The following is a 14596-nucleotide window of genomic DNA, read 5'->3' as shown; positions in this document are numbered from 1 at the left end:
AGAAGAAATGTTTTGCTCAAAACCTCTATCATCACTCTTCCATGAGATTCCTATTTCAACCCCTGACCCTAGTCATAACACCTAACCCTACTTCAAACCTAAATCTAAGCCTTTTTGTACTCTTTACCATCAGCAGAGTGTCCTTAGTTTGTAGGGAAACCTCAATAATGTGGAACCAATAGTGGTTTTAAATGGGAGTCCTGAAAGAATTACACTGGAAATTACTACATTTCCACTTGAAGGGAATGGCCCATGGTGAGACCAGGGTGAGGTGAAGGCAAAAGGCATGAGCAGGACAGGATGCTGGCCCCCACGGGAGGATGTTGAGATTTCACCACCCTGCCCATCTCACATTCTCCTGAGCAGGTGACAGACAGGATGCATCAGATTTTACTAGTTACAAATGTGGCATGGGAAGGAAGGCTACACCATCAGACTTCTTCCATCATAAGTACACAAACAGGGCATTAATGGCATTAAAGAATGGTTTTCCTCACTGTGGCACAGGTAGTCTTCTCTGTTCAGCTAAACAGAGTTTGGATATGTAAGCTCCAATGCTGAGATTTAAGGTCTACTATGCCATTGCCAATCCATTTCACACACAAAAAACAGGATAATTGTGTCAGCTGCATATGTCTGGAAAGTTTGTCAAGGCCTTGGCTAATGGTGGAAATATAGGCATATCACGAGTTGAATCCATATCATCTGAGAGGTTGCACATTTAGTTGAAAACCAGTGTCATGCAATATGATCAACATCATTTCCTGAATGAACACAAGAATGACTTGCAACTTCTGGTTTCTTGTGCCAAACGTCAATTTTCGGAAGAGCTAATATCAGAATAACGCCATGGTGGGAATACCACTTTAAGTGCCCCCCCCAACCTCGAACAAACCTGACTGATTCATTCACTATGGTGACAGTACCCTCGAGGTCACAGACTACAACACACTTCAGGTTTCTCTCAGCCTCAGTAGACACAAAAGCCTGTAGCGTTTGCTTTGTAGTAGGCTACTGACATGCTGACATATTGTTGATACGGACGCAGGATTCCTGCTGCCCTGTTGATGTTGACCAACCCGAATATTTGAGTTCACTCTCAGTTCATTAACTCAGTTGACGATTGGTAAAATGAAGAAATATGTTGTGTGACGGGTTCGGAAAATTGGCTTCGTCTAAGTTATACGATAGGCTGCCTGGTGTCATTTTTAAGTATGACATTTTAAAAGATCGTGCTTACACTTACACTTTTGGTGCGTCTGATGATGAGAGAGCGTCTGGTGAAAGAATACAACATTTAGCTCCTCTAGCGGGGAGTTCAGCTACTGACAACGCACCTTCATTCGACTTTCGACTGGGCAGGCTGTTCAGACAGAGGAGGAAAGCAATAGTAAAGCACATGCGAAATTGAAGAGGAAATTATCCCTGCCCATGAAAACGAAACGGATTAAATCTATATCGCACTTACGATGTGAATTATACTTCGGAAGTGACCATTTGGATTATGTTGAAGGCGACTAAAGAATTGTGAAACTGCGGCTTTGTAACAATGATGAGAACAGGTAGGTTGAATACCCTTCAGTGATTTTTAAAAAAAGTGGTTACTACCCAGTAAGGCATAGGCAAGTCTTGATAAAAACGATTTTCCTATGTAGCATTTTTTTTCTCTTAACCGGAATCTTACACCATATAGGCTTTTGCTGTTTTCATAGCTATGCTTTATGGACGGTGTGTTACCTTCGAACTATTCCATTTAATTATACCTTTAACTACATTTGCGACTGAGATGTTAAAGCACCTGACCGACTCCTGTGTCAGTGTGCTGTTTTACAGAATATCGGGGACAATTTCGGGGCTTAGGGAAAATCCTTTTTAAACAACGTGTAAGCTGTACCTATAAAGTTTTTCCCTGTAAATAAGCAAGGATATGCAAATGTAGGCTATATTTGTTGGCTAAATTTAGGCTATGCTAAAACCAACCAGTTTGACAACAACATTGCTTATGCACGTAGACCTACTATGTGTTTGTTGTTGCACAATGTGGAACGACAGTGTGTAAAATAATACCATTTGTCTAATTTTAACACGATCGGTCCTTTCTGATGGTTTTTATCGAGGCTGTTGTGTTGTGAACTGAAACAAATCTTACAAGTAGGCAATTGTCTAGGAGAATAACAGGCACTCTTCAATGTAATCCTTTAGATCAACATCAGTTAATAGCCTACTGCATGTGGTTTTCTGATTTCTGGGTATACTTGGCAGGGATTTGTAGTATTTTCTACATAGGTGTTTATCTTAATCCTTAATATGATTTCTTGCTCTTCTCGTTCGTCATTCCATTGCTCAGGTGCAGAAAAACCACCTTTGGCACCCAAGCCAAAAGTAATTCAGAAACCAAAGGCAAAACCACCACCTGTAGCACCCAAGCCAGATGTACTTTCACAATCCCCTTCAGTGGAGAAAAGAAGAGTTAAGCCACCTATTGCACCAAAACCATGCCTTTCCCCAAACTCCAGCTCACCACAAGAGAAATTAGGAACCGCTAGTAATGTGGGTTTGTTAAATTCAAGAAATGGTGTACACCTGGGACCAAAGAAACGTGAATGGGATTACATCATCCCAATTTGCGTCTGCAGTCGAGAGGATTGTGCACAATGCAGGCCAAAGGAGAACAGCAAACAAGCTATAACATATATTGCCCATCCAGAAAAAAGCCAGGGAAACAGGCAAAATGAAGGTTTCAAAAAGCCCATGCCAAGATTTCAAACCCAATTTGACAAGGAGCCTGACGTGCCGGAGAACAAGAAGGGCCAACTCATCAGCACTTCGAATCATAATAGCACACAGCTTCAGAGTGGCTTCAGCAATAATAATCACATGCAAAAGGCTCAAGAAGTGATAGTGGACCTGAAAAGTCCTGTTGACAGGCTTACTGACAACCTTAACACAACTCATAGGAACATGACTGCCGGCATAAAATGCACTCCGTTTCAAAGAACTTGGAGTGATGAGGTCAATGGCAACACTCATTGTCAACTGTCAAGGACTTCTCCAGAACCCTCAGAGTGTCACAGGTTAGCCTCCGTGTCCACTTTTTCAAAGAATCACATCAGAGACTCCACTGGGTGCTCTCCCTCAATCCCAGCTGCCCCAAAAAAGGCACTACCGGTTCCAGTACCCCGCAGGCCCAGGTTACCCACCCCGGAGCCACAGGGTGACACTAAGAAGGGCAAAGTCAAGATGAGAACATCCAGTGGTATGGACCTCACAGAGACAGTGACTTTGGCTGATGAAGTAAACACCACACTGGTTTCTAGTGAAAATGCCACCTTGTATGAATCTGTTGAAACAGGCTATGTAGAATTGCACATACCCGTTCCTATTCCTAGACAGAAACCCCTAAACCTTGAAAAGCCTGCTCAGTTTGGACAGAAAGAGATCCCAAACATAATCGAGTCTTTCTATGAATCAACTGAGTACTCCGTAGATGAGGAGGCGGAAGAGGGAGTCGAGAACAGTGACTATCAATGCACAGTTATTCAACCTAAACAGTTGAAACTTACTAATCAACTCACTGTGGCAACAAGAGTAAATTCAGAGGATGAAACCCCATCAAAGACATCCACAGACAATCAACATAGACAGCACCTCACGACTGTCATGTCCCAGAGTACAAAGACGAAAAAGCATAGCATCTTGGGAAGAACTGAAGACAATCAGAAGTTTCTTAGTCCTGCTTCAAAAGAACTGCCTAATAAAAACAAGTCCATTGGAAAGCAAGTTTCTAATTTCAGTCCTGGCATCACAAAGGGGAAACTGTTTGTTCAAAGCATAAAGCCAAGAGCCAAGTCTTTCACATCAGTGGATCTGCTTCGCCCTGATGGAAACAAAAAAAACTCTTTCCGAAGGTTTCTGGACATTAATATCTCTGGGAAAAAGCTGCCCAAACTTTTGACCAAACGGGGACAAGCCACTGATTGTGCGTCAGTGGAAATGGAAGAGTCTGTAGATGAGGACCCAAAAGGAAAGGGATGCCCTGCTGGAAAGGCCAAACCGTTGGTGGTACGGAAGCTCTCGTGTCCAGTGATTGTAATGGAGCAGAGTGTGGATGGAGAAGATTTCTTCCCTGGAGCAGAAGCTGCAGTGGAGTATGAGAACTTCCCAATCTATGAGGATATTCCAGAATACATGAACATTCCATCCTCGAATACTTTAGCTCCTTCCTCAGCCTCAATTACCTGCCAGAGCCCCTCTTGGGCAGAGGAAGACAACATTTATGAAGAGCAGGAGCCTTATGAGCCGATAGGAGAGTACGCTGATGACGCACAAACATACAATGGATATGAGAGGTAATTATCAATGTCCATATGGAACACGGATCCCACATGGACTAATCATGCCTAGTCACAATCATCACCACACACCAGTATTAAAAGTTGTTAAAGTTGTTAAAACACTTTATATAAGATTTTCTCACAGTAGTCCCATTCTCACATTTTAGGCTCCTTAGTCAAGTGGATCAGAAGCCATCCACAATATCGGCTATGCAGCATGTCTTCGCAGACATCTGTGACTTCTCTTTGGGAAAATATAGCGTAGCCTTGGATACAATCGTCAGTGCAAACTTTAGATGGTTATAAATTCTTCTAAATGAGTCACAATGCCCTTACATATCCACACCTTCATTCTTACATCTGACATAGTCATTATGATGTGACAATAATGCTGTTAGGGCAAGTGACAAGGTGGAGTGCAGCCTTAAGAAGTATGCGAAGTATTCCAAATACATTTGAATGTGTCTGGCAGGTTGTTTCCATTTCTATGCGGTTCAAGACTTCCATAGCAACCCACAGTATCATACCTATAGACTTGAATTTGGTAAAGCCTTGGTAAACCTTGTGCGAATGAAATTAAATGAAAATAAATATTGTCCAGGTAACAATGATCTGCAGGTCATTGAAATTGTAGTTATCATCTGTTGGAATATTACTTTGTCAACACTCCGGGATAATACTTTGCACAATAAAGATCTTGTGTTGAGCAACAAATACCCTCCACTAAGAGGCTTGTTTGCAAACGGTGCTCAGAAATGCTCACGTCCACATCAGTAAGCTGCTCAGTGGGGTGGTGCATCCCAACTCTGAATTCTGAATGTTCAGAATGTTAATGTCTTATGTAGTGTGTCCCATTCCATGATGAGGTGGGAGATGCTCTAGTCTGTCAGATCAATCTATTGGTTCATTCGAAGTCAACAACATTGTTGCTATGACATTGAGTGACAAATGACAGGCCTACTCTCTAGAATTTTGACAGCATGACTCATATTGTCTTTGTTGTACAACAGTTGTTGCGTTAGTTTGTTTGTGTACAGGTTACAATCTTATATTCTTGTAGTGTTTTGGTAGCCTGGTATAACCAGACCCAAATTCACTATGTGAACAGAAAGGGTGTGGCCCCGCTACACTGGAGATTGTTTCCAGTCTTTGCATTCAAATGGGCGTAGACTTTGAGTTCATTTTGAAACCATTGAACCAGCCTTTAACCAATTGACATTGACCAGTAGTGGATTGCTATGCTTCAAACCTTACCACTAACAGTGCAAGTTGATATATTAGCCTTTTCCCAAACCCCGTTGGCAGTGAGGAAACAATGTTTTTACCCTTGATGAATATATTCATACATTCTTCTGGCTCCAGTGTCCGGCTTCAATTCTTTGTTGTTTTCTTGCACTACTACTACTGTTTGTATCGTTTCGTCTAGCTCTAGCACTGACGCCATTGTTGTTACTACATTTTGAAACAAACACTTGACTTCAACATCGTCGCACTTAGCCACTCCACTGGACGTCAATTGGTCCGCCCTTCAGAATGGCTGAGCGATTCATCTTGCGAATAGGTTTTCCAGACTATAATCTCAGCGAAAACTGAGCTGAGAGCAATAGGTGGGCAGAGCCAGGCTAGTGTTTTGGCCTGTGGCCTGTGGCCTTGTACTGTTTTTAAATCGTATCCAGTATGGGGTCAGTGTTTAACCAGAGTCTATACAGCTCTGTATGCACAGCTTGTTATTCCATTAAATCTAGCCTTAAACTACATGAGATGGTAAGGAAAGTCACAGGACAATGTTGCATGTAACAGATACTATAGATGATGCCTCAATGCAATAACTCTGTGTATTCACAATCCACTTCTCTGTTAACTGTAGTTTTTCTAGATTAGCCTTTTCAAGAGGGATAGCTCCACAAGATTACCATAAGCTCTCACTCCAAGTGCCTTTTACCATGGCATTACAAAACATGTGATTCTGTTTGTTAAAAACCAGTGAACAGAAAATGCTATTGTGCAAATTTGACCTGGCATCTGATCAAACATACACTGTTGACTTCTCAAAATGCTCTTGTGCATTAATAGTGAACACAAAATTACAACTGTGAAAGGATGTTTGTGTCCAATGCCTCTCTCTATGGAAAGTGATAAAGGTTCTGTGTGTTTTCACAGGGACAGTGTTGAGGAGGATGTGGGTCAGTGCTATGGACACTTTGAGGAGGAAGTCTTTCACAGCTCAGAGGATGAGGATGATGGGAGTTCAAGCTCAAGCAAAGAGGACCATGAGGAAAACCACGTGAGTCTGTTTGTGGACTTGTTATGTTTAATCCAGATGTATATTTGACCTGAGGTCAAAGTTGAAGTCGTGGATATGCATGTGCAGATGCATGAACTAATACAAGCATATCATATGCCTCATATTTGTCCCATAGAGACATGCATAATAATAAACTGGTCTTTTATCAGCACGTTGGGGGAACCAAGAAGAACAAGGTGGTTCATATTGCCAGGGAAATAATGAGTTCGGAAAAAGTGTAAGTTACTATGCTACAGGAATATTAATTCTTCTATATCCAGTTACCAAGAAAACAGTAATCATTTCATTTCTCCCCATAGGTTTGTGGATGTTCTGAAGCTTCTCCATATTGTAAGTAGTTGAAAGCAACTGTAAGACCTATCCTTTAGAAAAGGGTTTGTCAGCTTCTCGTGTTTTATATATTTATTGTATGCTACAGTGTGTGAGACAGTGCCCTTCATTTGTCTTAGATTTTTTTAGCTGTTGCGGCACACCCCATGTGGTTCACATGCACATTTTTAGTCTTAAAAACAGACTGAATTTCTGGCATTTTTGTTGGTTTTGTTCAGCTCTTCAGTGGTTGTATGGGCCCCAAAATAGTCTATACAAGAGCTCTTCTGTCTCGGCCTGCTCTAGAGTGTTGAGACTGTGGGTGAATCCTGTGCCCTCTGTGCTGTTTTGACCAGACAAGAGAAATGTGGAACTCATTAAGAAGTGATCTTGGGAATATAGCACCCTCAGTTTGTGCCCCCTTCCAGAAGTTTTTCAGACTGCATGGTTTTGTTAACCTTAAATGCAGTCAGTACTTTAACCCTTAATTGCCTCATGGATTCACAAGAACAATTATAACTGCAAGGCATGATTTATGAATGGTAAAACATCTTGTGTGTATACAGCTTTAGTACGTATGCACTAGGGCTGGAAACCATGTGCTGACTGCTGATTTTGTGATCTATTTGAGTGCATCACAGAAGAGAGAACTGCCCTGTCCACCCTTACATGTAGAGGTAAATACATCAGCCTCCGTCTGAATCACAAGTGGTCATTAGACTGGAGGGGCTTCTGAAAGGCATGGCTTCTGAAATGTCAAGTGCTGTATTTGAAGCTGAGCATATGCATTTGGAAACCAAAAAGCACCACGCAATCTACTAAGCTGTACCAGGCGGACCCTTGCATTCAAGCCAATGCTGTTGTTAAGCTGTCGGAACCCAAGGCAGCTGTCCATGTGCACGTGGAGAATGAGAGCTAGGCCATATTTTATGGGTGTCACATTTAATTTTTTGTGTGAGATTGTAGGGTGTATCTTCAGAGGGGCAGAGTATTGCTATTTTTGTGCAAATGCACAATTAGAGGAGTACTTTTTTTAGTATGTTCTGAGTGATATTTTTGTACCTTTTTGTGTAGACTTGTGTAGACATTTTTCTGTAAACCTGTTTTTTTTTTTTTGTAGGACTTCCGAGATGCAGTGGCTAAGGCCTCTCAACAGGCAGGGAAGCCTGTGATTGAGGAACGGGCCCTGAATCAGATCCTGTACTCCCTACCACAGCTATACGAGCTCAACGAGGACCTGCTTAAAGAGCTGGATGAACGGGTGGCTCGATGGTATCTGTACAACCTTTATAATCTTTGTTTACGCATACACCAGCAATAACAGATGAATAGATCCCATGCAACATTTAAGCTCTGAAAAGTATACTAATACTAATAAAGTATAATATATGATATTTACGTGTGTATCTTTTATCAAGCACAAAAGCTCAAAGTGCTGTATAATCTGTGTGAATATAAATAATACATATAACACAAAAGCTGACACAGACTGCACATATCATTTCCATTTTGTTGGACAGGGATCCACATTCCCGGTTAGCAGACATCTTCGTTAAAAAAGGGCCCTATCTGAAAATGTACTCGACGTATATCCGCGAGTTTGACAAGAATGTGGCCCTGCTAGATGAACAATGTCGGAAGAACCCAGGCTTCGCTGCAGCTGTGAAGGAATTTGAAGTAAGTCAACCAGGCTAACCTGTCTGCTCAGTTGTGCCTTTGAAAAGTCTGTCTGGGACTGCCTGGTATATTTCTTGGTGGGTAATGATTTTTCCCTACATACTCTCATTTTTTCTCACCACAGGCAAGTCCTCGTTGTGCCAACTTAGCACTGAAGCATTACCTACTGAAACCCATACAGAGGATACCCCAATATCAGCTATTACTCACAGGTACAGTGGGAGAGGACTAGCTTTTATGTAAATAAAGTTATACTTATTGATAAATTCAGTTTGATTTACAGTTGTTGCTACCCTTAATGTAGTATTGTGCAATTTTTATGCTATCTTTGATTTCCAAATATTTTGTGTGATATTTTCCCTAGAGATATTTATAGTACATATTATTGGCACTGGTAGACAGCACTTACTGATTGTCAGTTGGCATATACCATCTACAGGAGATGCTTATCATTTTGTGGAGCAAACACATGTTTTTAATTCTCAATGGCAACTCATGCTATATAATCTCATTTGTAAATCCAGTAAAATATGTTGTTTACATCATGTTCCTGAGGCTAAATCCTGAATCCCGAGAGACTGGCTGGCCTGTTCACAAATCCTCCTCCAAAGAATTCCTTACATAAAACATTCTTTACATTTTTCATAACCAACACTGGAATTCTGTACAGGGTCTTGGTGTTCCTTGGTGTTCTAAAACTGCCAATGTATCAAATCTGATTACACAGGCCTTTTTGTCAACCAAGTTTTAGTGCACATAAATTAACATAAAGGTATAGTTTATAGTAAACCATTGTCTTTACACTTATTTAATGTATCTTTCCAGATTACTTAAAGAATCTCACAGAAGAGTCATCTGACTACAAAGATACACAAGGTTGAGTAGCACAATGCAAATAAAGTATCAGTGATGCTGTGTTATCCAAATGGAAGCCTTGTGGTAGTTCCTAAATTATAATAATAATACTCCTAATTTAAATACTCTAATTCTCTGTACTCTGTGTTCTTTTTTTGTACAGCTGCTTTAAATATTGTTAAAGAGGTAGCCAATCATGCCAATGACATCATGAAACAAGGGGTAAGGGCATAATCCAATTTTATTTTCATTTTAGAAGTGTGTATAATAATTTGGGGAGGTGTTATGGCGGCGTTTACTTCAGATTTATCTTTGTTTTCACAGGATAACTTTCAGAAACTCATGCAAGTCCAGTTAGCTTGCACTGGACATCAAGAGATTGTTCAGCCTGGCAGGGTGAGCTCCTCAGATCCTACACTACAGAGATAGAGTGTATTATATTCTGTACTATTCTATTCTATTCTACACTTGCTCCGTTCATTTAGCTGCCGTCTAATTCTATTTACATACTCAGGAAGTAGTGTCATCATAATGTGATGATATGTTACTGTCGTCATCATACACCAGTTAAAACCCGAAACCATTAATTCCTCTTTCTCGTCCAAAAATAGTTTTACCAACATGCTTTCATAAGCTTCATCTCTGAATCATCTGTGGCCAGTGTTCATCATGCTCTTGATGCAGTACAATGCCAGTCACTACATTTTTGAAATTGCTCCTTTTGTCAGACATTTGATAGAGAAGTTTTCCTTTTGGTGTCCTATTGATCACAGTTTTGCCATGATTGGATGAACATGTTCACTTACTATTAAAAAAAACTGAGAAACTGTTTGAAACCAGAGTAAAATAAAATTGGGAAATGTGCTTGTGCTCAAATGACTCAGGGGTAATGGGATTTCTGTCATTGTAGGTGTTCCTGAAAGAGGGTATACTGATGAAGCTTTCAAGGAAAGTTATGCAGCCACGAATGTTTTTCTTGGTAAGACATAAAGAATGTAGTGTTCTAAGAGGCTTGTGAAAAAAACATAAGTGCCACAATATATAGACACAAATAATCCAACTGATATCCTTCCTTCTGAATGGAGTACCACCTACATTTGTTGGTGGTGATGAAATGGTAGCACATTCAATTTCAACTAGGCAAAAGATTAGGAAAGGTTCACTTAGTATCTGTTACGTAGATAAAAATGTCAGCGGGCCCGTCGATCCAGAGCCACACTGTGTATGAAGCTCATTCCCTGAGACCTTCAGAGACCTTATGAGGATGCCTCCACGCTTCAGGCTCGATCCCTGAGACCTTTAGAGACCTTATGAGGATGCCTCAAGGCTTCAGGCTCGATCCCTGAGACCTTCAGAGACCTTATGAGGCTGCCTCAAGGCTTCAGGCTCGATCCCTGGGATGGAGTGTTTCTCAGGTAACTTTGGGACCATGGCTCAGACTGGGAGTGAGATTTAGGAGGTTAATGTACAGGGGGCGTATAGGTACAGAGCTGTGTGGTGTGAGCCGTGGGCCTCGCCATGGGTTTTGGCCAATCTCACATGATTATCGTTGCAGCGTGTGATCACAATGCAGAACTGGGCTCCTCTGCAAGTTACAGTCCACCCTACTGCCATCTAGCTGTTCACTATGTCCATTGCACAGTTGTTTCATTTTTATGAGCATTTTGCAAAGTCTGACTATTTGTCCAGACTACAAACCCCTATTCCATTTACCAATCGTTTTCCTACACACAAATGCTAGAATTATTCCTCAAATATACTAAAATAGCCTGTAATTACTACAAAACTCTATGCTCCTCTCCTAGTTCAATGATGCCTTGCTGTACACAACTCCGGTCCAGTCCGGGCAGTTCAAGTTCAACAACATGCTTTCTTTGGCAGGAATGAAGGTGGGTTGGTTCACAATATAGTCTAAATCTGCCACGCATTGTCAGTATGAGATTTTGTAATGTATGACACAACATCTGCAGGTCACCAGGCCCAGTCAGGAGGGATACCAAAATGAACTCAACATTGAGAGTGTTGAACGCTCTTTCATTCTGTCAGCAAGGTACTAATAACACAGATAAGCCATTTATGGCCTTTGAAATATATGTTATTGCTGTGTAAATTGCTTTTTCTATAATATTATATTATAATACTGTTCAAATCTTCACCTCACTGTTTTTTCTCCACTCTCTTCCTAGTTCCGAAGCCGAACGAGATGACTGGTTGGAGACCATCTCTACTGCCATTAATGAATATACCAAGAAGATGATCTCCTTCATTTCAAACAGATTCCAGGAAGAGGTCAGCTGATTTAACTATCCTTTTGTGGTTTTAAGGTTCAGGTTTTTACTGTGAGCCTTAATGTTTTCTCTGTGATGATTATATTCATAATCATGTGTATATCGGTTCTCTTGTAAATGGAAAAAACAGCTATATTCTCTGTAAGTATAACTAGAGGATCTTCTGTGTGCAGGGAGAAGGAGATGACAGTGAGGCTCTCCTGGGTTCTAAAGCCCCAATTTGGATCCCTGACCTGCGTGCCACCATGTGTATGATCTGCACCTGCGAGTTCACCCTCACCTGGAGGCGACATCACTGCAGAGCCTGTGGGAAGGTGAGATGTTTCAGACAACATAGGAAGTTCACTTCTTCAAATGGGGGTGCCTCTGAAAAAAACATTTGATTCCTATGTATGTTGTAAATTGGGATTAGGCATTTGAGGCATTCATCTTGCATATTCTTGTGGCAGGTGGTGTGTCAGACTTGTTCATCTAACAAGCATCAGCTAGAGTACTTGAAGAATCAACTTGCACGAGTGTGCGTTCAGTGCTTTGTCACTCTACAGAAGAGGACCGTTTACCTGACCCATGGCACAGGTATTATAGTTTGGCTTTCAAAATAAGTAATCTGTCTATTGGGATTGATAGACAGGATTCTTCAGGAATCCTTTTCAGAGTAGTGCTATTTGTCAAAAAGAATTTGTCTTGAAAGTGTCTTGTTACAAAATACTTGTACATACAAAATTACGATTGTAGTGATGTTTAATTTATTTGTGTGCAAGTTTCTATTTTTTTTTTAAATGTTTGATTTTGAAGATTAAAACATTTTCAAACTCCTCCATTCTAAGGTCGCCAGGTCCAAAGCAATTCCTCCTCTTCAACTGGCAAATCCCCAGGTGCCTTCCCCTTCAGGAGGCAGAAGAAGATCCCTGCAGCTCTGAAGGAGGTTGCTGCTCCACTTTATTATGCACAATAGAGTAGCAAAGTTGAAACCTCTTTCAGTTGTTTAAAATATATCAAAGATGTCCACAGAGATGAAAGGCAAATGTTCACATTCCATCCATCAACTGTGGCTGCCATTTTATTGCTTTATTTTGTTGCTTTTCCACATTTTAGGTGTCAGCAAATACAGATGACTCATCAATGAGCGGCTATCTAGAGAGGTCAAAGGGTAACAAGAAACAATGGAAAAGATTTTGGTTTGTCATCAAGGATAAGGTCCTGTACACGTATGCTGCTAGCGAGGTAAGAGTCAATGTAAATCAGATCTATTTAAAAAAATGTTGAACATCTTCACTGGTATTTATTTTGTGTATCTCTACAAAAAAATATGTATCAAAATGATTGCTGGCCCCAGAAATTCTCCAAATTAATACTATACAATATAATCTTCCCAGCACACGAGTGTACTTGACACAAACTTTACACATATTCTTGATATTACAGTTGGTGCACTAAAACACTACAAAAGAAGCCTTTTTCAAAGGGAAATGAGGAACACTAATATTTAATGATGTAATTGTTGTTGTTTTAGGATGTGGCCGCTCTTGAGAGTCAGCCCCTCCTGGGGTTCTGTCTGGTGGAGGGGAAGCCTGACCCAACACAGACCCTTCAGTTCAAGCTGTACCATAAAGACACCCTCTATTACCTTTTCAAAGCTGATGACACTCATACTTTGCAAAGGTACAATTTAAATCCAGTTCTCTTCAGATTTACGAGTTGCTTCTCCACCAAAGAGTAAAGATTTGGCAAGAAATGTCTGTAGATCATGTACAACTATTGAATTTTACAATTTGGTTTTAAAAGGAGGGATATATATGGTTTGCTTGGAGGTACTTTACTGAGGGGCCAGTTCAGTCCAGGTCAAGGCCTAAACATAAATGAATTACTTAACAGTGGAGTGATATAATGTTTCTGTTTTTCTTATACAGATGGACAGAAGCTTTCCAAGAAGCCACGGTTCTGTGACCTTAATCCAATCCAAGACGCATGGATTGTCCCTCAGGCTCTTTGTTGTGTGAATCAGTGAATGAACATGGCATGGATGTAATAGTATATTGACAGTAAAGAGAAAGTCTTTCAAGAGTCTGAAAGGTCCTCCTGAAGCATCCCTTAATCAGAGGTTTAAAGGGGGAACATCCAAATATATTTCCTGTTGTTTTCAGTGACCGCCTGATAGGGTAATGCTGTGTACTCACGGAAGCATGCATGTAGTGCACAATGCAATTAATTAAATGATAAAACCATGACAATATTTGACCTCCTGTATTGATAAGCAGGCTAACTTTTAGCTCATCGCCGTGTAAATTCTGTAAACGTTTTTTTTTTAGCAAACCATGGTTTATTGATTGATGGTTTGACATAGTTAAAACATTATTTTATAATATTGAGGAAAAAGTACTGAACTATTTGGAGGTACGAGTTAACGATTACTGCCACAGTCTTGTTTCTTCCTGTGTAACAGGTTTAACTCTTTTCAGCTCGTTACTCGCTCATTGTATTTTAGGAGTACATGGATCATCACGTTTGGTTAATTATGTAACAGTTGTATATATCATACAGGGTGTTTCTTGTTAAATGGGATTTACCTCGACCACTAGTTGAAACGTGGACTTCCATGCCTGCTTTTTTTTTTTTAGAGAACCCTTTAGTTTACCCACTACTTATGGTTCCTCCGTTTCATGTAGCCTTTTCCTAAAGGCATGGTTGACCTTGTTCATATGCACTGTAAATATCGACAAACTATTTATTTAACTCGTTTTGCCACTTCTTGCTTTGTTTTACATTTGTGCAGATTACTCCACGTATCTTGGAAAGTGTCGATTCAAATAAACATGTATCACAATACA

At 40.5% G+C, this 14596-nt stretch overlaps 1 protein-coding gene across 1 annotated transcript; it reads left to right on the top strand.

Moving 5' to 3' along the window:
* Window positions 1-901: 901 nt before the first annotated feature.
* Window positions 902-14594, top strand: LOC105913348 (FYVE, RhoGEF and PH domain-containing protein 6-like). The gene is made up of 21 exons (XM_031565085.2): window positions 902-1562; window positions 2348-4349; window positions 6495-6618; window positions 6789-6856; window positions 6939-6969; window positions 8069-8220; window positions 8469-8625; window positions 8750-8837; window positions 9451-9501; window positions 9644-9702; window positions 9805-9876; window positions 10391-10459; window positions 11286-11369; window positions 11451-11530; window positions 11667-11769; window positions 11942-12082; window positions 12218-12344; window positions 12596-12693; window positions 12864-12992; window positions 13282-13430; window positions 13679-14594. The coding sequence occupies exons 1-21, from the start codon at window positions 1550-1552 to the stop codon at window positions 13713-13715; spliced, it is 3834 nt and encodes a 1277-aa protein (XP_031420945.1). The 5' UTR covers window positions 902-1549; the 3' UTR covers window positions 13716-14594.
* Window positions 14595-14596: the final 2 nt, after the last annotated feature.

Source organism: Clupea harengus, chromosome 3, assembly GCF_900700415.2.
Source record: "Clupea harengus chromosome 3, Ch_v2.0.2, whole genome shotgun sequence".
Taxonomy (NCBI): domain Eukaryota; kingdom Metazoa; phylum Chordata; class Actinopteri; order Clupeiformes; family Clupeidae; genus Clupea; species Clupea harengus.
This window is presented reverse-complemented; position numbering and strand designations above follow the sequence as displayed.